Raw genomic sequence first — 26,223 nt, forward strand, 5'->3', positions numbered from 1 at the left:
GGATCAGAGCAAAGTCTCAGTGCGTGAAAGGTCGGCAGATCAAACGTGAATCGATCACCACTACCAATTGATCAAACGTCAAAACGGATTTGAATTGATCATTGGAAAGGTCCATTACCAGAAGATAGGTCCTACTTTTCTGCAAAAAAAGTCATCTTTATTATTTGAGTACTGAAATCTAGATAATCATTTGTTGAAATATTGTTCTGTAAGAATTCGTTTTATGTACACTGTAATGATGATGAAATATTTGACACGAAAATATTGATCGATGCTATCTGTGACGATGCGGCGATAAGCGACCTAAGTACGAGTCGCGTACAAAACTAAAAAAAATGATATGAAGGATATGTCTGTGTGTTACGCCAGAAACAAGGGGTGTGCTCATATAAGGAGATCTAATAAATAAATATGTTGTTTTACATTAAAATATTTTTCATTTAACCTATGTTCAGCTATTCTTGTGAGGATGTTTAGTGATCACCTTAGCATTAATTACTCTGGTAATTCATTCGACATCCTAATTTGTCATAGGTGTCAGGATGAGAATTCATCTCCACTAATGTGCTAGGACAATGGTTAGGCTGCTGATAAAGTCTTCGCACCAGATAACAGCAAAGTTCGAAAGTCGCATCATTTCAATGTCCAAGCTGGTCGGCGTCGCCGCTCGTTAGTTTCTTTCTTCTTTTAATCTGAATTTTTGTTATTAAATGGTGGTTTGCATAGCTTCTGCGGTGTAATATGTCCTTTAAAAAATCTTTAACATGATATCAGTGACCATTGGGCGTTGTATGTATGGCTGTGTGTTTTCCCCTCGTATGTTTCACGAGGAAAGTGTGAACGTGGAAGAGGAAGCCTCTTTTGCACAAAGAAAGCTCTAAGGGCATCTTTTAAGATAAATGATCAAGCGAGAAGAGGAAGGCAGAAGAATGATCACTACACAGAGAATGAGTTAAAGTGGTTACTGTGTTTAATAAGTTTTTTTTTAAACTAAAAAGTTAGAAGTCTGGTATCAAGGATAGCAGAGTTTAGCCAAGGAAAAATCCAAGGCATATGTGATACATCACATATCAGAAATTGTGGGATTTGTACCTGACGCCTTATATATCCACTGATCAGATGGAATATCAAGGACAAAGTTGCGAGCTGAAGCCGAAACATTATCTCGACAATTTGGACAAGTCCTTTCTAGAAGAAACCTAGATTTCTCTAGGTTACCTATTGAATCTTGCAGGTATATCTGGAATATTCCAGATGATCTCAAGGATTGCAGTGACAATATCTCGAATCTGTTGAATAATAATTCTGCTGATTCGTTCGTCCATATCCTATCCTAGATATTCAACGTCCCATCTTCGCTGTAAATCCCTTGTGGTGGCCCGCTCCAGAGAGCACGGCACCGTATCTTCTTCTAGCTGTTGAAACTGAACTAAGGAAAGCTAGGTTTTTTACTCTTTATCTTTCGAGACGGTGAGGAATCTTGAGCTGAGTAATTCTCAAAACCATCTTGGGATTTTCTGAAAATCCATGGAAGCAACTTAATCGCAACATCCCCAGGTATTGGTTCGAAAAGAAATGTCCATGATTATCCTCAGTTTTGAAATTTTGCCTATCAAATCATTCTTTCTAGATTTTTCACACTTGACAGGGTTAGGAAATAAACACCCAATGTTCTGCAGCATGAAGGACTGGTATCACGACTATATTCTGGGCTCTTAGAAGTCCTGAGTTGAAAAAAAGAAGAGAATGACTAGTGAAGGTTTATAGGTAGACTAGACGTGTGGCATTGGTTATAAATCTAATATTTTTCACTAAGAATCATGTTCGATAAAGCACTGCTATCCACCTGCTTTTTCAGGAATGAAGGTCCATAACGAGAATTTGGTCATAACGAGAACTATTGGTCAAGAATCTCATCCATTTTTTACCTTGTGTCATTGTTGATTCAATTAATTAGTTCAACGAATCGACAAGACCTGATGGTTTTTTTTTAAATGAAATGTGGTCTTTTTCTTTACGATGAGTAAAAAATATTTTGAAATATCTTCACGTCTTCTCTTACTAGAAGCTGTAAACAAAAAAATGAAAGAATTCTAAGGTTTTGATGGGAAATGAGGTCACGTTGGTACAGAATAGAATTAGATGATTATTCTACCACCAACTTCGACACTTTCCAACTTCGCTAAGAAAGTGAGCGTAGATGGCCAGATAATAAAATAATCCGCTCTGCAAACAGACATTCAGCGACTGAATAGAACTACAGTGCAACTATCGGAAATTTTATGAAACGACTTTTCAGATGACTAAACAAGCTAATCATATAGATTTTATTGCAGTTGCGGTAGTGGTGGCCGCAGCGATTGTGATCGCTTCACTTGTCCTTAACATCATCATCCTCACCCGAGTCAACACTATCAACAACAACGTCCTCAGCCCAACTCCGACACCACAGCCGACTGTCATTTCCAATGGAACACCACAGCCGACTGTCATTTCCAATGGAACACCACAATCGACTGTCATTACCACTGCAGCAGCACAGGCAACTGTCATTACCAGTGCAGCACCACAGGCAACTGTCATTACCAGTGCAGCTCCACCACAACAACCGACTGTCGGTACCGTTCCGACACCACAGCCGACTGTCATTACAAATGACACGAAGTTTTGTCCGAACGTTGGGCCAGCAAACACATCGCCAGCATACCAAGTAAGTTTCATACAGCGATGGGATCACAGATTGCACTATTATGTTCCGTAGAATATAGACGGGTTAAACGCATCACCCCACGAATCTGAGGTGGTACGGACTTCAGGTGGAGTATTCCTATACGGGGTAGTAGATTATGGAGAGAGCGGTGATTCCGTCCATTTCTTCCTAATTGCCGTAAAAAACGGTCCGAAAGACGGGGCGCGTGCACAAACTTGGCGTGCTCTGACCGAACTCGTAGAAATAAGCGCCCGGGACGCTTGAAGCCGCGTCTTCTGGGCCGTTTTTTACGGAAATTAGGAAGAAATGGATGGAATCACCCTTCTCTCCATAATCTACGATCCCGCACATGAATACTCAACCTGAAATCCGCACCACCTCAGATTCGTAGGGTGATGCCTTTAAAACAACATGGATCACGGTGCAGTTGCGTAAGCGGCTGCGTTCGAAGCAATGCGGTAGAGCGTAACGATTAAGAATGATTGAGGAACGCTGCTATCACCGTTCATTGCTACAGTTCGCGATGATCTCTCGATTCCAACCTCTCTCCTCCGCGAGCGCAACCGCTTACGCAACTGCACCGTGGTTCATGTCGTTTTGACTCTACTATACTTCGGTTTCCGTAACTGGATAAAATTCAGTGGGATAGTTCCGAAATGACTGAGTTCCGTCAGTGCGTACTTCAAGACAGCGTGTCACGAAATTGATGTACTGTGGAAATCTGATGGAAAAACACAGAGTCTGGAGTGTAAATTACGAGTATGATCGTGCCCTCACTTAATTCCCCTTTGTCGTTCCAAAAAACCGCACGGGAACGAAGTTTGTTCCTACGAGGTACACGTTAGAATGCGCACTCATATATATGCTGGAGTCCGCTTAGCAGCCTATTCATTAGTCTTATATGAACAGGCCGCTGAGGAGACCTCACTGCCGATCAACCGCTCGCTCATGGACGCGGGGCGTACGCGAGGGTGGCGCGCTCCATCTTATCTCGTCGGGAACGAGCACGTTTCCCACGTCGTTTTTTAAAAAGATTAGAGGAAGCTGACCAGAGGCAAGCTCGTACTCGTAATCAGCAACTCGAACTCTATGTTTTTATCAGCTTTTCACAACTCTCAACTACAATTTCAATTTTGTGACACGACGCCTTTAACATTTGAAGAGGTGCTTTAGCAAATCGTTCATATGTTTTAAAAAAGAGCTCTTTCTTTGACCATTTTTCGTCACGTTTGAAGGATTCATAGTGTTGAACCACATGCTTCTCTTACTACTGGGGTAAATGATGTCCTCTTAGTGCATGGCTTGTTCATTTGATGGCTCACACTTACAAATTATTATAAATGTGTATTTCTAAATGGTGTGCAGATTTATGGAGTTGCACCAACGGGATGGTGGAGAGGGAGGTGATTCCGTCCATTTCTTTTTTAAAAAACGGCCCGCAAGATGCGGCGCCGCACAAGACTGGCGCGCTCCAATCGAACCTCTTGTACAAAATGGTGCGCCAAAACGAATGAAGCCGTATCTTCCGGGCCATTTTTTACGGCAATTAGGAAGAAATGGAGGGAATCACCCCCTCTCCGTAGTCTCCCATCCTGTATACGAATACTCCACCTGAAATCTGCACCACCTCAGATTCGTGGGGTGATGCCTTTAAGAAGGAATGAAAAACGTTGGATCAGGCTTAGTAGATATTCACAACAATATCCTGGATCATTTCTGCCCCACTACCTTTATAAGGGATGCCTATGGTGTAGTTGTGATTGTACTACTGTGGTTTTCTCATTACTTCGGCAGTACCGCCGTCCTTTACAGAGAAACGAACTAGAGGACCGTCATATTTCAACAAAAATTTTCCCTTGCTACCAGGATCTTGTAAGGGCAGGTAGTAAGGCCTCTTCAAAATTATCGCATTCTTTCTACTTCAGATTTTGACTGCGCTATCACGCACCTGCAGCCCACTAGTCTCGTTGACTGCTTCAAAATATGATATAGGATTATTCATCCACATTGTTTATCGAATCTTTAAATGTTTCAGTGAAGGTTACTAGAGGTAAGTTAAAGGCATCACCCTACGAATCTGAGGTGGTGCAGATTTCAGGTGGAGTATTCGTATACGGGATGGGAGACTATGAAGAGGGTGGTGATTCCGTCCATTTCTTCCTAATTGCCGTAAAAAACGGCCCGGAAGATGCGGCGCCGCACAAGGCTGGCGCGCCCCAGTCAAACTCCCTGTACAAAATGGTGCGCCAAAACGCCTGAAGCCGTATCTTACGGGCCGTATTTTACGGAAATTAGGAAGAAATAGACGGAATCACCCCCCTCTCCATAGTCTTCCATCCCGTATACGAATACTACACCTCAAATCCGTACCACCTCAGATTCGTGGGATGATACCTTTAAACATAATAGCATAACACATAACACATGCGGGACGTGTGTAGCACAATTGGTAATAGGTTCCGATGTGACTGCATGGTCGCTCGATGTTTCGAAACCGCCCTACAGCCAACCAAGCACTTCATCCTTCCCGAGTCGATAAATTGGTACCAGACTTGCCAGGGAATAGAAGAAACACTGACTTGGCACCACAAGTCGCTGTGATGTTGCACGTGCGCTCAACAGTAAACGCATTCTTATTTCTGGATGCTCAATATTACTTTTTCCTTTAGTAACTTTAGCTTACTTTAGCAATTTATGGACCCCGGAGGGAAGGGCTTGGTGAGCGCTAGGGCGGATTCGAACTTCCCGTTTCTTCCGTTGGCGCATCCCAAGTGGATTGATTGAAGCCAGACACGTTATCCTCCAAGACACATACACAACCTTACACCTTACCATTGTTTAAGATTTGACTGCAAACAAGCAAGTGTCATAGCATGTCCTCAATCTATCTATTTCTTTAACTATGATCTGAATAGAGGTAATAAATCAGTATGAATCAATCACTGGTACTGATTCGGCGAATGCTATCACACAGAGACGGTGCAGTGAATGAATGGAGTCTGCAGAATCAAATCATCGCTCTGACCAGGACCTGACCTGAACTGATACGAGGGGAGAGGATAGTTTTGTGAGGATCTGCCGGTGTTTCAAAAGAACTCTCCACACCTCACACACTCCTGAGCGCTGTGAGGGAGCTGGTTGCCATTGCTGGCAGAGCTGTAACAAGTACCTGTAATCTCCCATATAGACGGGCCAAAACATTGTGAATGACGATGCAGTTGCTTAGGCGGCCACGGCCTAGGCGACGCGGTGGAGGTCGAAATCCAGATGGGACCATCGCGAATTGCAGCGATGAATGGTGCTAGCAAGGATCCCTTTTGATTCCAACCGCTACACTTCACCGCACTTCGATCGCAGCCGCTTGTGCCACTGCACCGAGATTCATATCGTTTCGACCCGAGTATACCGAGGCACATCCCACCACTCACTGAATCACTCGATACGAGTTCAGTGCTATGAGGAGAGGGTGTTTATGAGCGTAGATATCGACGAGGTGTTGTTCTGAACGGCGTGCAACATGCTCCCACGAATCTTAGAGGAAATCCAATCACGTCCACCATGAGCCAATATCGGCACGGAAGGTGAAGACATTATATCGTGATAACTTTTTCTATTTTCAACCCAAATGATTCTTTGATTCATACCCGCTTAGAGTGAAAGTATGCTCCTGTAGGTAATTTGTCAGCGCTCCACCCGAAATGTTCTTTGATTATCCAACGTAGGTTCATCCTCGTCATGATATCTTCAAAAATGGTTGTTTTTGTATTTTCGATATTTATAGTAGAGTCAAATTATATGAGTTGCGGGTGCAGTGTAGTTGCGTGAGCGGTTGAACCGGTGCGGTTGAGCGTAGCGGTTAGGATCGAGGGAGGGCGTACCTTTGCTATCATCGTTCATTGCTGCACTTCGCGATGGTCCTACCTCGATTCCAATCACTACGCTCCGCGTCGTTTCGACTGCACACGCTTACGTAATTGCACCGTGCTTCATGTCGTATCGATGCTACTATATTCTCCCGATGGGTACGGCGTTTTGACTCGACTATACCTCAGCAGTCGAGATCACTGTTAACTCCTAGATTAATCCGTACGAACTGAAGGATGTGAGTGCTAATTTTTTCATCTCCGTCTGCATCTGCACTTGAAGAAACTTCCCTTCGATAATCCTGCACTCCAGAAACACTAGACACTTTAGACGAAAGTCAGCCAAGCTGCTCCAATTAGGCCCCGACCATGCTGATCCCATGCTCAGCAGACCAGCGCTCCTCATCTGCCATACCTTCCTTAACATTTGAAACCACGTAGCTGAGTTAAGGTTTTAAAAAATAGGTGGTCATGAAGTGTGATTCATGGAAGGGACAAAGGATCTACGCGACTTCTGTTAGGATGCCATCAATGTCCTAGCTGAGTAATGGCAAAAGGCGTTAGATGTCAAAAGTCGGGGTGTCCTCCTCAATAACCGAATTATCGATGAACTGTAATTAACATACTGAAAAGTTCAAATCATTAGCGGCACTTACCTGGCTCTTTAACCTTTCTTTGCATTTTTTAGCACAAACATTTCATCGTAAAAAAATTCATTGTTTTAGCAAGCTGCTACGTATCTGCTGAATGGTCTGGATCAAAGTGTTGATCCATGTGTGGACTTCTATGCTTTCACGTGTAACAAGGTGAGTTTCTCCGTGATGCGAATTTTATCCTACTTTAAGGGGAAATCGAATCACCAACCTAACGTATTCTTACATAGTTGTTGGAATTAAGATAAGACAAATTAATGAACTTCATAGACAGGCTCTAGATGTTAGGGACCAAACAATCGAGAAATTATAGGACTCAGATGCACTAAGCATCTACCCGTAGCTAGAAAAAGTGGCCGTCATGCCTAGGACCGTCGCACTGTACAGGGAATCATGATAGGATTAGCTGGCAACGGCGATTTTTGTGCTTTTGCTCAATTAAGTCTGCTCACAGTACTCACAGCATTTCCATAGCTTCACTGAAAATTAGGAGTCCATACCTGTACAAAGCCAAGAGAGAAAATTGCATAAGAGCAGTGTTAGCACGAGAAAACTAACGAATTTAAGTATGCGTTGAAGTCTAAAGAGCACATTCTACATTTTGATGTAAAGAATTTGTACAGTATTAAGGTCAAGCCTTCTAAAAGCGTTCGTTTTACTTCATTTCTAGTAGTTTCTAGAGTATACCTGGAAAAGTTTCTCCTTTAGCTGTTTGGTCCTCACGTAAATTTGCTGAACTCCTAATCAATTTCAGCACCCATTTGGTGAAAGAAACACCGAACCCGACCGAAGACTTAAAGGCATCACGCCACGAATCTGAGTGGCACAGATTTCAGGTGGAACATTCGTATACGGGATAGCAGATTATGGAGAGGGGGTGATTCCGTCCATTTCCTCTTAATTGCCGTAAAAACGGCCCGGAAGATACGGCTTCATTCGTTTTGGCGCACCATTTTGTACAGGAGGTTCGATTGGAGCGCGCCAGTCTTGTGCGGCGCCGCATCTTCCGGGCCGTTTTTTACGGCAATTAGGAAGAAATGGACGGAATCACCCCCTCTCCATAATCTACAATCCCGTATACGAGTTTCAGTTTCAGTTTCACGCTTCCTTTTTCGACCCAGTGAAAGAAGATCAACGTTTTTGAGTTTCTCGTTAAATAATATTCCGTTATTCGAATCCCATAGGCGATATGCAAACAGAAATCAGAAACAAGACTATCACCACCAACCCTAACTTTAATCGCTACTTTTCAGTTCATCGCCCAAGTAAATTTAACGGCTTTGGATTTGAATCGTTTATCAACATATGATCAAGCTCAAGAGGCTGTAAATGCTCAAATAGTAAAAACTCTGATGCCTGTTGATGTTAACGACGACAAGAAATGGTCAGCCACAGAGCGAATCACAAAGGCGGTGAGCCTTCTGCATTACAACAAGGATTTCGTTTCTTCGCAATTCCATGGATTTTAAGGCGCTCGATGCTTGTGTAATCAACAGTAAACTTGCTACTTCGCTAGACAATTCAAAACAGATTTATAACGACATTAACACGTGGTACGACTCATAAATATTTCAGATATTATCTCGACGATAGATCCATTCTGTTTTACAGGTTTGGAGGAGTCCCGTTCTTAGGAGGAAGCCTCGTGAAAAATGCGAGTATCTGGGCTGCAGTGGGTACCATCGAACAGACTCATGCTCTCGGAACATTGCTATCATCCTGGGTTTCTGTGGACTACAGAAATGTGTCCCAAAATGCTCTCTACATATCACAGGTACTTCGCTGATTATACCTTTCAGTCTATTAAGATACACATAGGCATACGTAAATACTATCTATAACTATTTTTTCAGCCATCTCTACCGATGCCGCGTGAGTTCTATGTGCTCCCTCAGTTTGTGGATAAACTGAATAATCGAGCACAACAGATCGAAGCAATAATGCTCTCCTTTGCGAGCGATGTTCTTCCTGATCCATCGCCTTATGCTGCCACAATCAAGCAGGTAATCTTAAATAATCTATAGCTACAGACTGTTTCAGAGCTTTTGAGAAATTGATCCGCTAGTGACCATACCGTTCTTTAACTGTTCTAGATTGATAATTGATATAACTGTTACATTGGGACTTTCCTTTAGCAGTGGGAATCTCATCGTCGTGAGAATTCTAGGGAAAAGCTCATTGAACTTGATGAAAATCTAGCAAAAGTTGAAGGTGAGACCAGTTTTTTTTTTGTGAAAGAACCAATCTTTTAAATCTAATAAAGCAATCTCTTTAATATAATTTGTAATTTAAATACCTGTATAAGTAGTGTTCCTAAAATGACCGAGCAGTAAAGGTAAATCAATAATTTCTTATGCTGCTTAACAAAACAGTATTTTAGTACTTTATTGAATTGTTCACAAAACACATCAAAATCAATAACACGATCTATCCTTGAGCAAGTATATATTTTCATCTATGCTGGTGTTTTGTTATCTTTCAAATCCCATTCCCAGTATCGATCAGCTCAGCTGCATGGTTAAGGGAGGCGTAAGTATAATCTTGATAGAGATCATAAAACTGTCAATCGAAGAAGATCACAACCTTCTGAATACTGTAGCCGTTTAAACGGAATCCCGTGTGCTTCTCCAACGCTCTAAAGGAGAGAATCCAGTTTAGAACGGTTTGGTCATTTCCTGATCAAAGTCAGAAATTTCAGGCCTCCCAAGATGTTGCAAATTTCGAAGTTTTAATTGCTATGGCTTCATGGTCTGACGATGAGCAGAGGTCTGTTTCTTATTTCTTCTCGTCGAAGGGATGATAAAAATACAGAACGCGTAAGGATAGCTAAATCCACATAATCTATTAAGAATATATGGTCCTGAAGATCATTTTTGAGTGTACCGTGTGAATTGCGAGGTTAGAAAACAAAAAAAGAAAACTGGCAGTTGCTTGCCAAGGATTAGATGTGGCCTTCCTGTGATGTCCTTTGCGGAGCTTCACATCGCATTTTCAGGAATTATGACCAACAATACAATGCGTACAAGTTGTTCAACCTCACTCAGGCGTATCCCTCAATTGAATGGAATGATTACCTAACAAATCTTCTATCATCTGTCGAAAACGCTACAGACGTTGTCAGCAACCAAGTAACTTTCGCTCACAACTCCTTCACGCAAATACAATGTTAGGGCTTCAGGAGATCTCACTCATTGCTGGGTTGTATTTTTAGGTCGTGCTCTCTCAACCTTCTTACTTCGCATGGTTGAACGCAATTTTCGCTGGGAACACAGTTGATCAAAACACTATCGTTAACTACATTATCACACAATTGTTGTTTGTAAGTCAATCAATGAAATTTGGGGAAACTTGTTAAAGGCAATACATCACTCTAAAGTGAATTTTGAGGAGCATTAGAAACGTTAAAGGCAGCACACTACGAATCTGAGGTGGTGAGAGAATCCGCTTAAAAAGCTAGAGACGCGGTTTTAGATTGCGGGATCAGAGGTGGTCCCACTCATCTCTTTCTAATCGTCGTAAGAAATGGCGTGGAAGACAACGTTTTTTGAGACTATTTCAGTTGAAACGCTCCACGCATGTGCATGCGCCGCGTCCAAGTGCTAGCGGTCGAATATCAGTGATGTCTTCTCAACAACCTTTTCAAGTGAGATAAATGAATAGGCTGCTGTAGGGACCGAAACTTGTACACCGAAAAGCGTTCTAAACTAATTCGTAGGAGCTAAAATGGTTCGCACGTCGTTTCTTACGACGATCAGGGAGAGATGAGCGGAACCACCTCTGACCCCCGTAATCTATAACCGCGTCTCTAGCTTTTTCCGCGGATTCCTTTACCACGTCAGATTCGTGGTGAAGGAATCCGCGGAAAAATTATGTTGCCTTTAAATTTGTCGAGGGCGAAAACGAACGTATCAAAACAGACCTCTAGGGGGCACAGAATGAGTTTGGCGGAGTGATAGCAACGCATGGTCTTTTTCTCCTTGTCAGCGCACTCTCTTCCTTCGTCTGAGTCAAAATCGCAGGGACAATCGCACTCACTTGATTGAACACTTCTGGACGCCGATCATATACACATATGGATAGATGGTAGTAAAATAATTTTCCTTTGCCCCATTCTTCCGAGACCCTAAGCTGATCGTTCGCATCTCCAATCAATACTTTATTTCTTCTAGTACGTCTGGCAAGTAGAAGAGGTTTAACTTACACAATCAAGAAGGAGCCCGTTACAAAATTTCCATATATTTTGTGCCCCGCATTTCAGCTACTGTATCTCAATACCAGTCCTCTACTGTATCTCAATACCAGTCCTCTACTGTATCTCAATACCAGAATTTTTTTTAGCGAAAGTTACGGTCTCCCTAAAAATGTCCAAAGCAGTCTTCTCCACGAATACCACAACGTAAACGAAATATTCTCTTTTATCCAGGATGATGCAGATTTCCTCGGAGGATCTTTCAAAAATGTTGCAGTGCAAGCTGATTATGTTCCCTATGCTCAACGAAGAGGTCGAGGAGTTACAAGGTAAACAGCTTGTGGTAGATTAAAAATAGGGATCATTGACTGTAGAGGAGACTATGTTCCTTGAGGATTGGTCGACGACATTTCCGAAAATTCGATGATCAAGATGATCCTGCTGTCGGTTGCATAGACATGCTTATGAATTACATGCCATATGGACCTGGTGAGGAGAAAAATCATTCTCTAATCTAACCATCATTCAAACCAAAATATGCACCATTTGTTTATTCAGGTTATGTTTATGTGAAGGCACAAGGAAACAGAGACCAAGTTGTTAAGGACATCACTCATCAAACAGATCTTGTCATTTCAAACTTTCAGGTGATTTGAAATTATTTTCTATACCACTCTTAATAAATTAATCACAACTGCTTGCAGAAGATGATAGGCACATTAGATTGGATGACGCCTGATTCAAAAGCTGCTGCCAAGTACAAATGTAATTTTTCAATTTTTGTTTGGTCATAATTTGAAGAGACATTATCATTGTTCAGCTGATCATATCCTCAAAAATTATGGTTGGCCATCAGACATGTTTGGTGATTTTCAGAATTTCACAAATGTCGATGACTACCATCAAGTAAGTAAAACAACTCTGTATTATTTTGCAGCGGTAACTTAAATTCTTCAGCTTGACTATTTCCCCATTATTAATGCGTACAACAACGATAGCACCGATTACTACACGATTTTCAATCTACTGAAGAAAGGCCTGGAAAATCGCGAGGCGTTCCGTTTGCTCACGGAACAAGCAGACAGGTAATGTTTTTTTTTTTTTGCTTGCAAGTGATTTGGATTCGTCGCGAACCATTCTGGATGAACTGTTGCATTTGAGAGGGAACTTCCTCCAGTCGCCAGCAATGGTAAATGCGTGGTACCAGCCAGAAAGGAATTCAATCACATTTCCCTACGCTATCTGGAATCCGCCTTATTACAAGTGAGCACATTTAGAGTATTTCGATGCTATCACTGATACAATTTTCGCTTCCAGTATCGACTACCCTCAGGCTTATAATTATGCTGGCCAAGGTGGAACGGGTGGTCATGAATTGACCCATGGATTTGACGACGAAGGTAGTCGAAGTTAAAACTAAAAATCTGAAAGAAAAAAAACGAAGCATGAGAGACACTTTTGCTCCTTTTCCTGTTTCTTTTTCGTTATTTGGTTGGGCATTTCTATTGAATTTGGAGCACGTGAAAAACGTTTATAGTTGCTTTTAAAGGCATCACCTCACGAATCTGAGGTGGTACGGATTTCAGGTGGATTATTCGTATACAGGGTCATTGATTATGGAGAGACAGGTGAATCCGTCCATTTCTTGCTAATTGGCGTAAAAAACAGCCCGGAAGATGCGGCGCCGCACAAGGCTGGCGCGCCACAGTCAAACTCCCTGTAGAAAATAGTGTGCCAAAACGCCTGAAGCTGTATCTTCCGGGTCGTTTTTTTTTACGGCAATTAGGAAGAAATAGACGGAATCACCCCCCTCTCCATAGTCTCCTCTTCGTTAACCCGTACCCCGTGTTAAGTTTTTTGGCTGTTGTCCTGAATAGTACCGATGTACTTGAGAATATATGATTAAAGTCTTCTTTTATTGTATGGAATCACTCCCTACCATAGTCTCCCACCTGAATACACCACCTTAAATCCGTACCACCTCAGATTCGTGGAGTGATGCCTTTAACTCATCTCGCAAATACAAACTTTTAACTACTTGATATTTTTTACTATCCTTATTTTCATATATCATAGTTCATTCTTACCTTAGGTGTTCAATTCGGATGGGATGGATCTCTCACGAATTGCACATGGAATCAATGTGGGTGGATGGATGCAACTTCAAAAACCGGATTTACCGGGATGGCTCAATGTGTTGTCACTCAGTACAGGTAGGCATATTCTAGAGTCAAAGGAATGCATCTATCATTTGTTCTCTCCCCTATCACTGTTCACAGCTTATCACATTGCTTAGTATGAAGTATAGGGACTGAAGTTTTATGTTATTACATACATGTTCATGTTAATTCAAATAGCGCCAGATGATATCCGAAAAAAGAGCAATTTCATTTTTTTTAAAGTACCCAATGCTGCCCGGAAAAAACTGGCAACGTCCATTGTTGTAATGGAGCTACCACACAAGGAGAGAACATTGCTGATTTAGGAGGTACGTTGTATTTTTTTTAACCACAGTTCTCTCATGTCTAATAGAAATAAACAGAATGTTGCTGACATAGTACATTGTATTTAGGATATAAATATTAGTCTGAACATCCGGCTAAGGCTGGACCTCAGACTTTTTGTGGTTTTTGTTTCGCTCGTCTTCAACTGATCAATGAAAATTAATAGTAATAGCATTTTCTGTAGATTTAGAATTGTATTTTTCAAACCACTTCTTCTTTTTTTGAAATAAATTCAGGCGAAATATTCCATAGTTTTCTTTCTAAACGCGTCAGTTCTACATTTGGGGAAAATACTGACATCAGCTTCAGGCACTTCTTTGATATCAATATAATGTAGAGACCCAGGGACCCGTTCCGTTCCATTTCATAGTTTCCTGGAGCCGACGCACCAATCCGACATCAGACCCCATGGGGCCAGTCATACCCCACTCTATAGGTTTCTGGCGCTCTTGCACCAATCCGACGAGCCCGTCTCACTGTTTCTGGAACTTCGTGACAAACAGATGGACAGACAGACACATACACACACGTGACAGAATAAGACTGCTATAATACAGGATGATATATATATATATATATATATATATATATATATATATATATATATATATATATTAGGTCAGCAAGCTGCATACAATGCCTACCAAGACTACGTCAAAGAGCTGGGCCATGATGAAATGAGGTATGCAGTCAGCCTACGATCACCAAGTCATGACTTGTTATCATGCTAATTTTTTTGACAGATTACCTGGCCTGGAGCAGTTCACTCCCAATCAAATTTTCTGGATTACTTATGGTTATTCGTGGTGCATGAAGCAGAGTGATAAAAATCTTGTTAATCAGGTCTGCACTTCATTTTTTTCCCAAGTACCAACTTTTAAAGATGACTTGATCTTTCAGCTCTTAACAAATCCACATGCGCCTGGTTCGTGTAGGACAAACCAAGTTATGCAGGACATACCGTCATTTGGAAAAGATTTCGGCTGCAAGCAAGGATCACCAATGTATCCACCACCCGATCAACGATGCAAGGTATGGGTAGGATAGCAAGAACCGCTCTTGATACCACGAATCTCCTAGTTTCCTTTTTTCGTTGTCGATTTGTTAGCAGTGCGTGATCTGCTACTTATAAAATTTATTGTTATCGCTGTTTTAAAAGTTCTGAAAAATGAGAAAACAGGATTAATTTGGAAGCTAGTCACTCCGATATTAAGTAAATAAATGTATTGTAACTATCCGAGTGTGACATGTTCTCCATACGTTTTTTTGCAAATGAAAATTATGCTTTTTTAACTAGAAGCTCTATGACACTTCATCATATGGTTGCAGCTTTTAGTAGATTTTTTTTCGAAGTATTACACCAAAGTCATTCATGTTCACCAATCGTTACCGCAATGGTAAACATAAATAGCAGTGGAACAGATGACCTGTCGCATTTTCTAGACACTTTCAAAAATGATCATGGCCATCTAACGATGATCTTGTACCTCTTGTCTCTAAACTTAACAGGAATGAAGAAGCAAAATAAAAAACCAATCTCTGGAGGGGGTATAAATTCCATGTGTGTATTGTCTAGCATAAATAACGTATTGTCTAGCATAAATAACGAGTTCGAACGTATTCGAAGGAGAGGTGTTCTCGTTCCTTGAAAATTTATACTGTCTCGAGTACTGGTTGATTCTCTCATACGTTTTGGTGGAAACAGCTCTGCGTTTGAAAATCTGACTGGGATTTTGAAGAGATTTTCGAATACTGATAAGCTTCGATAAAGCTTCGTCGAAAAAATGGCGGTCAAACATGAGAATGACAGTATAATGCGACAAAACATAGGATGTGACAGAAAAGATTTCCGCTACCAAAATGCGTACACAGAGATCGATTCTGGGCCAGTAAAGGGATTTCAATTTGTACAAATGTGGGTAATCATGCCTCTTCCGCTTAAGTGACAAATAAGGGCAAAAGTTGACAGAAAACTCAAAATCTCAAGCTGTACCTCAACCCTCGCGGATGCGAACTTGCACTGGTCTGCTGTGTCTTTGAGGTTCAGGCTGAGCGCAGATTCGAAGATAGGCTCCTAAAATCATCTGCTCCTTCCGGCTTTTCCTATAATTCAATTGCCAACATTCAGATCCCTTCGATATAGAACTTGTGAACATCCTGGAAGAATTTTTTCCAAGTAACCTCCCCTAGAAGACATATATTATAACGGATGATTTGCAGAAATTAGCATTGGTTTATTTACATCGAGGTACTACACCTGAGAAAATGGTATGTAGAAGCAACGTTGTGGCTGTGTAGAGGATTTTAGGGCTTGATTAAAAAGACTGCAACGGGTCCTTTTTCGTTTTTAACTGTTTGCAAATCCACCAGAAGAAATCTACTTCTCCAATATTTATTCGCACAAAAAAGTGATAAAGCAAAAACATAATTGTAATTCTGCGATATCTAGTATATTAAAATTAAAATACAAAGCAAAACACTTTGAAAGCTAATCACAAAGGAATTCTCTGCACAGAGAAATACCTGACAATAGTTATAGGATCAGCAAGACATCACCACATATCTAGTAGACCCTTCCAGAGGTGATTCGTAAAAAAATCTTCGAAATACAAGAATTATTAGTGGATTAGATGATACAAACCAGAAGCGGCCGTCTCCACGCGCCCGTCCTTGATTAGTTTATTCAAATGTAGCCTTACATTATTTAAAGCAGCCAATCGTACCGAGAGTGGCGCATCCTGAAACAGATTCAAAATAGTCGAAAAACTTAGAATTTTAATGAATTATCACGAGATTTCCACTACCTTGTAAACAAGTACTGTGATATCCATGCTACTAGCTTCGCCGAGGCTGATTAATGCTTCAACAATTTGATTCTCACGAATCATACGGTGCTTCACATACTCGTCAACTTTTTCGTCACATTTCTCAACAACAGGACCATGACCTGAGGAAAACCAACGACTAAGACTTGAACAATTCACTAAGAAGTAGTTCTACAATTAAGGATAAAAAATATCAAAACACGTCCATAACATCAATATTGGTCACTAATGTCATGAAACCTGAAGTGAACTTTCTTCCTCACTTCGGCTCACAACGAACAAACTACCCATCGCATGAATTCTCCTGAGTTTTTGGTTCTCACCGATCGAACACCAAAACCACTAGTAGTACTGAAGTGATTGCTTTCAGTTAGCTACACTATCATTTAAAGTCAAAAGTCCATCTTGGATATTTGAGACATATGAAATAAAGGTAACATATGCAACTGAAATATGAAAGCGATTATTAAGAAGCTAACCGGGATAGATCCGTTTTGCGTGTAGTCCCTTGATTATTTCCAAACTTTTCATGTAGTCATGAAGATCTTCGAAAACCGTTGTCCCCTCGCCAAGGATGCAATCACCGCTTAATAAATTCCAAATAAAAGTTGTTCAATGTCAAAAAAGAATGTCAACAAACCTGAACAACGTCTGCTCCTCGTTCAGCCATAGAGAAGTGTGATCGCACGTGTGGCCAGGAGTTTGTACAAACCTAAAACGCATTTCGAGTGTGTAGCACCGATAGAGCTAAAAAACAAAAATATATTCCAGTTGGAATCGGTCCTGAATAGATGGTGTCCAACCTCAAAGTCGCACCCTCGACTTGAACTTCGTGACCATCTTCTACATAATGGAACTGCGATGGATCTTCAGCAGTTCCACGTTGAATTTTGTAAATCGGGACCTAAAAACAGTTCATATCAGGTATAGCAATATATTTTTCAAGTCATAATTGATCCAACTATCAGGTTTACTTATGGGAATCTTCATTACATATTCATAAGCAATACAAACTACCTTTATGGAACAGAATTACCTCATGACCAATGACATCTTTTACGACATTGGGAATTCCGCCAACATGATCGTTATGCCAATGGGTTATAATGATCGAGTCGATCTCACTTTGGTCTTCCTGCAAAAAAACCCTCTCACCTAACCGATAACGAAGGACAAAATAAAGGAAAGTTTTGAAACGTGCGCAACTGTTGTTGTTTAATACACATCTCACTCCTAATATGCTTTAATTTACGTATTACAAATACGATAAATGCTGTTAAATTCATCGACCGGAGACGGTAAACTACGATTGTTCAAAGAGAGTTAATGGAAAATGACTAAATGAAAAAAAACGATACAAAAGAGATATAACCAATTGAAAAGTTACGTTTCTATCAAATTGATTTTTTTCTTCTATTTTCACTTGTTTCAATCAATTCCAACTGAACCTGATGATGTCACAATGGGTATCGATTTCCACGTGAGTCACCAGAACTTTGCACAGCTGCGAAAAGTAGATTGGAGGCAAATTTCTTGAGTATGATAGAAATATTTGTCTGATAATTCGCAACCAAAGAGAATCACTCTCGTAACCTAGCCCACCTTTGTTAGAACTAAGAAGATTTCTCCGAATGGAATAACTTTTGTGAGCAGATCAAAAGTATGAGATTGATTCATTTTCAATGCACTGCTTCGATCATTGATTTTAACTAGTTCCAGCTAATTCAAATTACACTTATTAGTTCTTCAAAAGGTACGCTCCTTATTTTCGACACGTCGCACACCAGGAAATATTTCCTATAACTACCTCGCCTTCACTGTTTCCCAAAGATTTCACTTGCTCACATATCGCTACTCATTTAAAAAGTAATGTAGGAATAATTTTTCGTGCAAATGTGACGGCCACGCACTAGAGGCAACCCAATGATCCATACTGATTCACCTCTATTGCAAACATAGGGCGTCAACAAGGAAAGAAAACAAATGTGATAACTGATCAAAACAGTTTTGCAGCTATATTAATAAAGCTGCAGCAATGAAATAACGTCGGGAAAGCATGATAGAAGGTACCATAAAAGGAGAACACTCACAAAACCCTAGATATTAACCTCAAGAGTTGATTTAAGCAAAGCAACGTATTCGTGGATGTCCGGTTCTCCAGTGTCGATCAGAATTTTCCTAAAATGAGCTAAGAAGACGAGATTAAGAATTTGTAAATATGAATAACTCACTTTTTTCCGCTTCCAATAAGATACGTGTTCGTCCCTTGAAGCGTGAATGGTCCAGGATTCTGCCCAAGGATTCGAATAACAAGCGGACTAAGACGGGAAACGGAGTCCAGAGAGGTTAGAGTCGGCATTGCTCTACATAAAAAGCATATATCAAGAAAATAGGCAAGGAAGTAAACATGATTTGAATTTTAAAAGCGCTCGATGGCCATGTTTTGAATGTTCCAAGGCGAATAGGACAACAGAGGACAATCCCTTATCGCAAGGTCGCGTGAATGACGTATTTGGTTGCAGAAATTGGCCAGCATTAGAGAACCAGTCTCTAAGGGATGGGAGAAAGAGCATAAAATTGAGGCCAATGTACGAGTAACTGGGGAGGGTAACATACATCTAATAACTGAAGTCAAAAATTTCTGGAAACTTACTTGTGAGCTTTGCTAGCCAACGCGTAGGCAGCAGCAGCTATCGCATAATCCTTGGCGAACCGAAGAGCGGCGGTAACCCCGTTGAGGTACGAGGTCATCGTATCTAGAACCATGTCTCAAATGGGACAGCAACAGAGATAGTGCGGTACGATAAGGTGGACGGTTGAGATATCACGGTTTATTGTTGGCGGCAACGACTAAAACTGACGGAGCACACTTCGATAAACCAATATGTCAGGAAAATTGAAGCCAGGATCTCTTACTACGTTTATTCAGCAATCCAAACTGGGCTATATGATGATCCCTGTGGGATCTCACGAGAATTGTGAGTATTGCCAAAGAGATTGTGAGCCTATCCGCCTTCGTCCTTGCGAGATTAATCTAGTCCATCCTCGTCAAAACTCGTCCACAACTAGAAATCCTCATCAAAAATTAAAGGCGGCGAAAACCTTCAGTATAGCAATTTCAAACTGGACGACATCGCGCTTAGTAAACAAAAACTTCATCTCTGACTGAGAAGGATGGAGTGGTAGAATTTTCCCCGACAATGCTACAGTAGAACCCTTTCATATCACATCGAAGCATAAGCGTTTGGGACGATTCTGAAATCTTTCGGTATGAGAGGTATGAGTTCCTTCAAATTTCAGCGAAAACGTATCCAAAATTTCAAAGTTGATCAAAGGATAATTAATGAAAAATATAGAACGCACCGCTTAGCGTAATGTGGTTGTGTCGTAGGATGAAACTTCGGCTAACTGCGCAAAGCGGTTTTAAAACATTTCTCATTTACCTCCTCTTGGACTTGATTCCGTTGTGTCGCTTTAAGAACTTTCTTATCTTAGGCTTTGAGGTTTTGTTTACAGTTCTCCTTCTCGGGTGATGATGGAACTGTTTCAACTCATTGATGTTTATTGTTTGAGTTTTTCGCTTTTTTGAAATGAGATTCGTAAAACGAGTGTTTTTAATTTGCAGACAGGCTAACTTTTATACTTCATTGCTTACACGATGTCTTATTCATGTTTCAAATGGTTATCAGGTGCTCAGGAGGCGACTTTGCACTTGTTGCGTCATTCTTACGGATCCGCCCATTTTCATCCTGAATATAGTGATGTGGCTTAACTTTTGCCGCTATTTGCCGTCGATTTGCACACTCATCCCGCCGTTGAATGCTTCATTTAGAATCTCACGTTTTTGTTTATTAGAACTGCACTTTATGGAGGTAAAAAAATTCCTCATCTAGGATTATCCTCCCGTTGGGTTTAACGACGAACACAGTTCGTGTCGTATCGGTTGTAGTAGGACGACGTTTAGCGCCGTTTAATCGTTCAAAATCTACATATTCGCCAACGGATAACTTGAAACGAAAAATGGTTGCTGATGATTTGAAGGAGAATATTCCAAATCATAAAGAGGTCAGAATGCGATATATGCATCGAAGAAACGAATCATTACAGGAATTATTCTTGTTTTAGATCAAAGTGTCTAAGGCACCAACGGAAATGACTCCTTGGCCTGACTTTATTCAAAGGCGCATCGACATGTGGGATAGACTTATGGCTGAGTATAAGGCAGAAATTGCTGCAAAGGTTCATTTATTCGTACATTGTTGGTTGTGAAGGATGAATTTCGGCATAAATTTAGAGTTTTTTCATTTTATTTTCTGGATTTTTATGTGTTATGCCAATACTTCTACGGAAGATGGACTTTCGTAATAGCTTCGCCGTGCAGAAAAATTAAGCAAACGTATTTATAGCGACGGGATTTACTGTCTTTTTATGTTGCTCGTTTCTAGCAAGTGTCAGTGTGTTGAACCATTCATTTTGCTGGTCTTTTTGAAGATTTTCATCGATGCCAGGAAAAACTCATCTTCTAGTTTTAAGTTAAATTTTAAATTGAGTTAAGTAACAGCAGCTACTCTGATTCCTGAACGTAGCTGCTATTCTGTCCCTAAAGTTCTTTTTTTTTAACGTGGATTATAATTGCTTCACTTATATACACCATGACTAGAAATCAGGGTCAATGCTTTTACCAGTTTCTTAGAAGTAAAATCCCAAGTCTTGTGAAAATACGTCCGCGTAAGTCTTGTCTTATGTAACCTTTTCATGAATCCAGAGGAGTGGACTTGTTGTGTTTGTGGTCTTGTGTTTACTTACCTTTTTTAGTATTGTATGTTAATACCTAGAAATCTTTATATAATATTTCATAGGATAGTATGAACCAAGCGTTATATTCGTTTTAGGAGCCGGTTCCAATCAAAATCACCCTTCCGGATGGTAAGCAATTCGATGCAGATGCATGGCGCACAACACCATTACATATTGCTGAGAAAATTTCCAAAGGCTTGGCTGATACCACAATTGTTGCTAAAGTGAATGGAGAGGTATGCTCTTTTTTTATCTGTATGGAATACTGCATTTTTGCTTGTTTTGTCCAGGTCTGGGATTTGGATCGTCCATTCGAGAAAGACTCCACATTACATCTGTTGAAGTTTGATGACGATGAAGCAAAACAAGTAGACTAACAACTTGCTGTAGAGAGCCTTCTGATAATATTTTTGTCAAAAAATCGGTTGAGGTGTTCTGGCACAGTTCCGCACACATTCTTGGTGAAGCTATGGAACGGTATTGTGGTGGACATCTCTGTTATGGACCACCAATCCAAGAAGGATTTTATTACGATATGTGGCATGATGTAAACATTTTTCTTTTGTCGTTGTGTTACTCATCATAAATCACCTATCATTTTTAGAACTGTACCATTTCTCAAGAAGATTTCCCAAAACTTGACCAAATTGTGAAGTGTGCAGTCAAGGTATATTCTGTTCATCCTTTTTCGTTCCTTATTGTGCCGACGTGGATTTTTTTCTGTTGAAGGATAAACAACCATTCGAACGGTTGGAGATGTCGAAGGAAGATCTCCTAGAAATGTTCAAGTACAACGAGTTCAAGGTATTGTTGTTGTTGCTTGTTGCAGCTCGATCAGTTTCATTTAAAGGGTGCTATGATTTGGTAGGGTGATCAATACCGATTGCGGGAGTTTGAAGAGTTCTCGTAGTTTTGAGGACTCGAACGTTTGCGGCTAGTTTGCGCTTTGGAAGAGAACGTCATAGTGTGAACATTGTTTTCCTTCGGAATTCCAAAGATATTTTTTTCGCGACACATTGGTTTCTTGCTGGTTTCATTAACTCTTTTTTTTATACACGAGACGAATAATGTCTAAATTATTTTGTTATTGTTAGTTACCATTGGAGACGAACGCAACAATGACTCTTTCGGAAGTTTCGCGGAAGCTGATGCGAATTTTTGCGAATCATGTACTTGCGCTAACTTCTTCATCCTTCCTTTTCAGCTTATATTTAAGTTCAGAGCTGTGTGCACCTGGAGACACATGTAGCCGGTATAAATAACCCCTGTTTCAAGATTAAGGTTGCCCTGTGTGAAGTTGCGAATTTCTAGAGGCAAAAATGGTGAACTGTTTCAGATTCGCATCATAAAAGAAAAAATAAACACGCCCAAGACTACTGTTTATCGTTGTGGACCTCTTATTGATCTTTGCCGCGGTCCTCATGTGCGCCACACTGGAAAAGTTAAGGTAGTTCCGTTTTGTTATTTGTCATCTCCGCTCCTCATAAATTTTCGTTTCGGAATTTTGATGTTTAAGGCGCTGCACATCACTAAGTCCTCATCTTCATATTGGGAAGGAAAAGCGGATGCGGAAAGTTTGCAGAGAATCTACGGAATTTCATTCCCGGATCCAAAACAGCTCAAAGAATGGCAAAAGTTTCAGGTTGCTTCGTCTATCCATCATTCAAGTTCATTAAATCTACTGTTATATATTCTCAGGAAGAGGCTGCTAAACGTGATCATCGTAAACTCGGTCGCGAACACGAACTTTTCTTTTTCAATCCATTATCTCCTGGATCAGCATTTTGGTACCCCAAAGGTGCTCATATCTATAACACCTTGATAAATTTTATGAGGAAGGAATACCGGAAACGTGGGTTCACTGAGGTAGGAGTAGTTTTTTTCTTTAAATTGAGACCACAGTTTTATAATAGTCCGGACGATTTCTTGTCAGGTTATCACACCGAACATGTTCAATAGCAAACTGTGGGAGACTTCTGGACATTGGCAGCACTATTCTGAGGATATGTTCAGGTGAGTACTATTTTCGTGGGTAATGCCATATATTGTTGTTTCTGTTCAAGGTTTGAAGTAGAAAAGGAACAGTTTGGATTGAAACCAATGAACTGTCCTGGACATTGCCTTATGTATGCCCACATGCCACGCACGCATAATGAGCTCCCTATTCGGTACGCAGATTTCGGAGTACTACATAGGTGAGTGCCTTTTTTCTTTCTGCTGTCATTCAATTATGTGTATGCAGACACAATTTTTCTATTTTATAGTGTAGTCTTATAGTCGGGTCAAAGCGGCATGAAGCGCGGTGCAGTTGCGCAAGCGGCCGCAGTCGATGCGGTACGTTAGAGCGTAGCGGCTAGGATTGAGGGAGAATCTTTCCCGACACCATTCCTTGCTGTAGTTCGCGACGGCCTCACCTCGACTCCAACCGCGTCGCTTCGAGTGCATTAGCTTACGTAACGGCATCGTGCTTCATGTCGTTTCGATCCTACTATATTTCCCGGGTGGATATGTGTATACTGTGTCTTTGCACGCCGTTCACATAACCCGTAACCGTTAAGGTTGATTTTAGTTCCCAAATATCTCTGCAATTTCGTTTGCAGGAATGAAATGTCTGGCGCTCTTACTGGTCTAACACGTGTACGTCGATTCCAACAAGATGATGCCCATATTTTCTGCCGGAAAGATCAGATTGGTGACGAAATTAGGGTTTGTTTATTTACCTATTGTATCTTTTGGCTTCCATGTTTGTGTTAGCGTCGCGAAATTTTTAATCCAAGTTTCATTACGGGTTTGACTTCCTACCATTTAGTAATGTTTTCCCTTCGACGGCACCTTTATTTGTTGAAACCTTATTTAACCATTTTCATTTTCTGTGACTACGGAAAATTTCCGTGTTTTTTCTCGCATAATATTCTCAATCTTTTCATTCTAGCGTGACCATCTTTTTCAGGGCTGTTTGGACTTCCTTACGTTCTGCTATGAAACAGTCTTTGGGTTTACTTTCAAGCTCAATCTTGCTACGAGGCCTGAAGGTTTCTTAGGAGAGATCTCGGTGAGTTATCCTATCGTGAGGGTATATTGTCTTCTTATGATGAACAATGGAAATTTCAGACATGGAATGAAGCTGAAGCTGACTTGAAGGCTGTTCTGGATGAGTCAGGCAGACAGTGGGGATTGAATGAAGGAGATGGAGCGTTCTATGGTCCCAAGGTATAACGTAAATCACTACTGCTTGGTTTTCAGGATGAATTACAGAATCTTCTTTGCAGATCGACATCACTATCCAGGATGCACTGAAACGTTATCATCAGTGCGCTACAATTCAGCTAGACTTCCAGCTTCCTCAACGATTTGACTTGAGTTATTTCGAGTGCGTTTCCGACCATTTGAGTGTAATTTAGGTTTATATTACAACATTCAAAAGCTGTTCATGTTTTGTTTGTGTGATTATCGAATTTAAGCGAAAAAGGTGAAAAACAACGTCCAGTCATGATTCACCGTGCGATATTGGGTTCTGTTGAAAGAATGACAGCCATTCTGACTGAGAACTATGGTGGAAAGTGGCCGTTCTGGCTGTCACCTCGTCAGGTAAGCTTTGCTTGAAGTTTGTTGATTTGAATTTTTGTTAATTTTTGTTTTTTTTTCAGGCGAAGGTTATCACGGTTCATGAATCTGTGAACGATTACGCTAAACAAGTTAAAAACAAACTGTATGGGGAAGGATTCGAGGTGATGTTACAATATTAAACACTTTTGTTGTTCCAGATAATTATTTCGTCACATATTTTAGGTAGAGTACGATGAGGGTTGCCCTGACACATTAAATAAGCAAATCCGTAATGCTCAACTAGCTCAATTCAACTTTATACTTGTTGTTGGTGCGAAAGAAAAGGAAAATGGTACCGTGAATGTCCGTACAAGAGATAACGCAGTAAGTAGTTTAGTTTACAGTTCTCCGCAGAATGGGAAACAACTAGTAAAGTAGTAAGCTGATGGGCTTTTTCAGGTTCGTGGTGAAGTACCTTTGGATGCGCTTCTCGCGAAATTCCGTCGTTTTGCTGCTGAGTTCACCAAAGATACTGAGAGCGCCGAGGAGTTTGCTGCGTAGGGCGGTCATTTCTTCCAAATATACGTTTCAACCTCTTAATTGTGAAATTGTGGTGAAAAATGTTTGTTCTTTCCTGTAATTCTTTGTTTTGTTACCTTTTTCCCTTGACTGCTTTATATATCCAAGAATATGGGGGCTTGTTGTTTTGTGCTGTAATCATATTGCATTGGTACACTGGTGTTCCTTTGTCCTAAAAAGTGTTAAGATATAGTCAGTATAATCTGGTAATAATATTTATTCCAAACGTTCTGTTATTGATTCGGATGAATGTTTCCGCCTAGTAGTTTGGTGATGTCGTGTTATCACATAATTTTTGCGTATGTGCTGAGGGAGTTCCACTGAGGGTTTTTTAAAGGCTTTTTTAAAAAGTGGAATTTCTAGATGTGACTTACAAGTAAGCACGTGGATGAAAATTAGAAAAGGAAAATAGGGACTTGTCTAATGAATGAAAGACTAGAAGCTCTTTTTTCCTGTGGTTTTGGAAATTAGCAAAATAAGCGAAAATAGATTTCAAGGAAAATTCGGATTTGGGAAATGAGCGTATTTATTGTTGATTTATTTTGAAAGATTTTCTC

At 40.6% G+C, this 26,223-nt stretch overlaps 4 protein-coding genes across 5 annotated transcripts; 2 read left to right on the forward strand and 2 right to left on the reverse strand.

Moving 5' to 3' along the window:
* Window positions 1-575: 575 nt before the first annotated feature.
* Window positions 576-14,966, forward strand: RB195_025978 (uncharacterized protein; the record flags this gene model as incomplete). Its single annotated transcript, XM_064214324.1, has 23 exons — window positions 576-669; window positions 2,337-2,710; window positions 7,299-7,379; window positions 8,480-8,638; window positions 8,697-8,779; window positions 8,838-9,000; window positions 9,080-9,229; window positions 9,925-9,992; window positions 10,222-10,354; window positions 10,438-10,545; window positions 11,650-11,744; window positions 11,810-11,904; window positions 11,974-12,062; window positions 12,120-12,180; window positions 12,236-12,321; window positions 12,373-12,500; window positions 12,577-12,678; window positions 12,733-12,815; window positions 13,508-13,628; window positions 13,818-13,903; window positions 14,538-14,601; window positions 14,663-14,762; window positions 14,820-14,966. 23 exons carry the CDS (start codon window positions 576-578, stop codon window positions 14,964-14,966), a joined length of 2,670 nt encoding a protein of 889 aa, XP_064070205.1.
* Window positions 14,967-16,537: 1,571 nt separating this feature from the next.
* Window positions 16,538-19,510, reverse strand: RB195_025979 (uncharacterized protein; the record flags this gene model as incomplete). Of its 2 annotated transcripts, none has more annotated exons than XM_013435790.2 (9): window positions 16,538-16,657; window positions 16,724-16,866; window positions 17,224-17,330; window positions 17,385-17,456; window positions 17,548-17,648; window positions 17,781-17,879; window positions 18,853-18,922; window positions 18,976-19,107; window positions 19,398-19,510. In XM_013435790.2, 9 exons carry the CDS (start codon window positions 19,508-19,510, stop codon window positions 16,538-16,540), a joined length of 957 nt encoding a protein of 318 aa, XP_013291244.1. The 2 variants fall into 2 exon arrangements, with proteins under 2 accessions (XP_013291244.1, XP_064070206.1); XM_064214325.1 differs by having other exon boundaries at window positions 19,398-19,495.
* Window positions 19,511-19,568: 58 nt separating this feature from the next.
* RB195_025980 (uncharacterized protein) lies at window positions 19,569-19,903 on the reverse strand (the record flags this gene model as incomplete). The annotated part of the gene is made up of 3 exons (XM_064214326.1): window positions 19,569-19,594; window positions 19,661-19,778; window positions 19,847-19,903. The coding sequence occupies 3 exons, from the start codon at window positions 19,901-19,903 to the stop codon at window positions 19,569-19,571; spliced, it is 201 nt and encodes a 66-aa protein (XP_064070207.1).
* An 861-nt stretch (window positions 19,904-20,764) lies between these two features.
* RB195_025981 (uncharacterized protein) lies at window positions 20,765-25,648 on the forward strand (the record flags this gene model as incomplete). Its single annotated transcript, XM_064214327.1, has 20 exons — window positions 20,765-20,809; window positions 20,870-20,983; window positions 21,637-21,777; window positions 21,832-21,909; window positions 21,972-22,088; window positions 22,146-22,208; window positions 22,271-22,345; window positions 22,878-22,988; window positions 23,058-23,183; window positions 23,240-23,407; window positions 23,475-23,554; window positions 23,605-23,736; window positions 24,142-24,247; window positions 24,492-24,593; window positions 24,653-24,751; window positions 24,811-24,911; window positions 25,003-25,129; window positions 25,189-25,269; window positions 25,331-25,471; window positions 25,547-25,648. 20 exons carry the CDS (start codon window positions 20,765-20,767, stop codon window positions 25,646-25,648), a joined length of 2,109 nt encoding a protein of 702 aa, XP_064070208.1.
* Between the last annotated feature and the right edge of the window lie 575 nt (window positions 25,649-26,223).

Source organism: Necator americanus, chromosome X, assembly GCF_031761385.1.
Source record: "Necator americanus strain Aroian chromosome X, whole genome shotgun sequence".
In the NCBI taxonomy this organism is placed as follows: domain Eukaryota; kingdom Metazoa; phylum Nematoda; class Chromadorea; order Rhabditida; family Ancylostomatidae; genus Necator; species Necator americanus.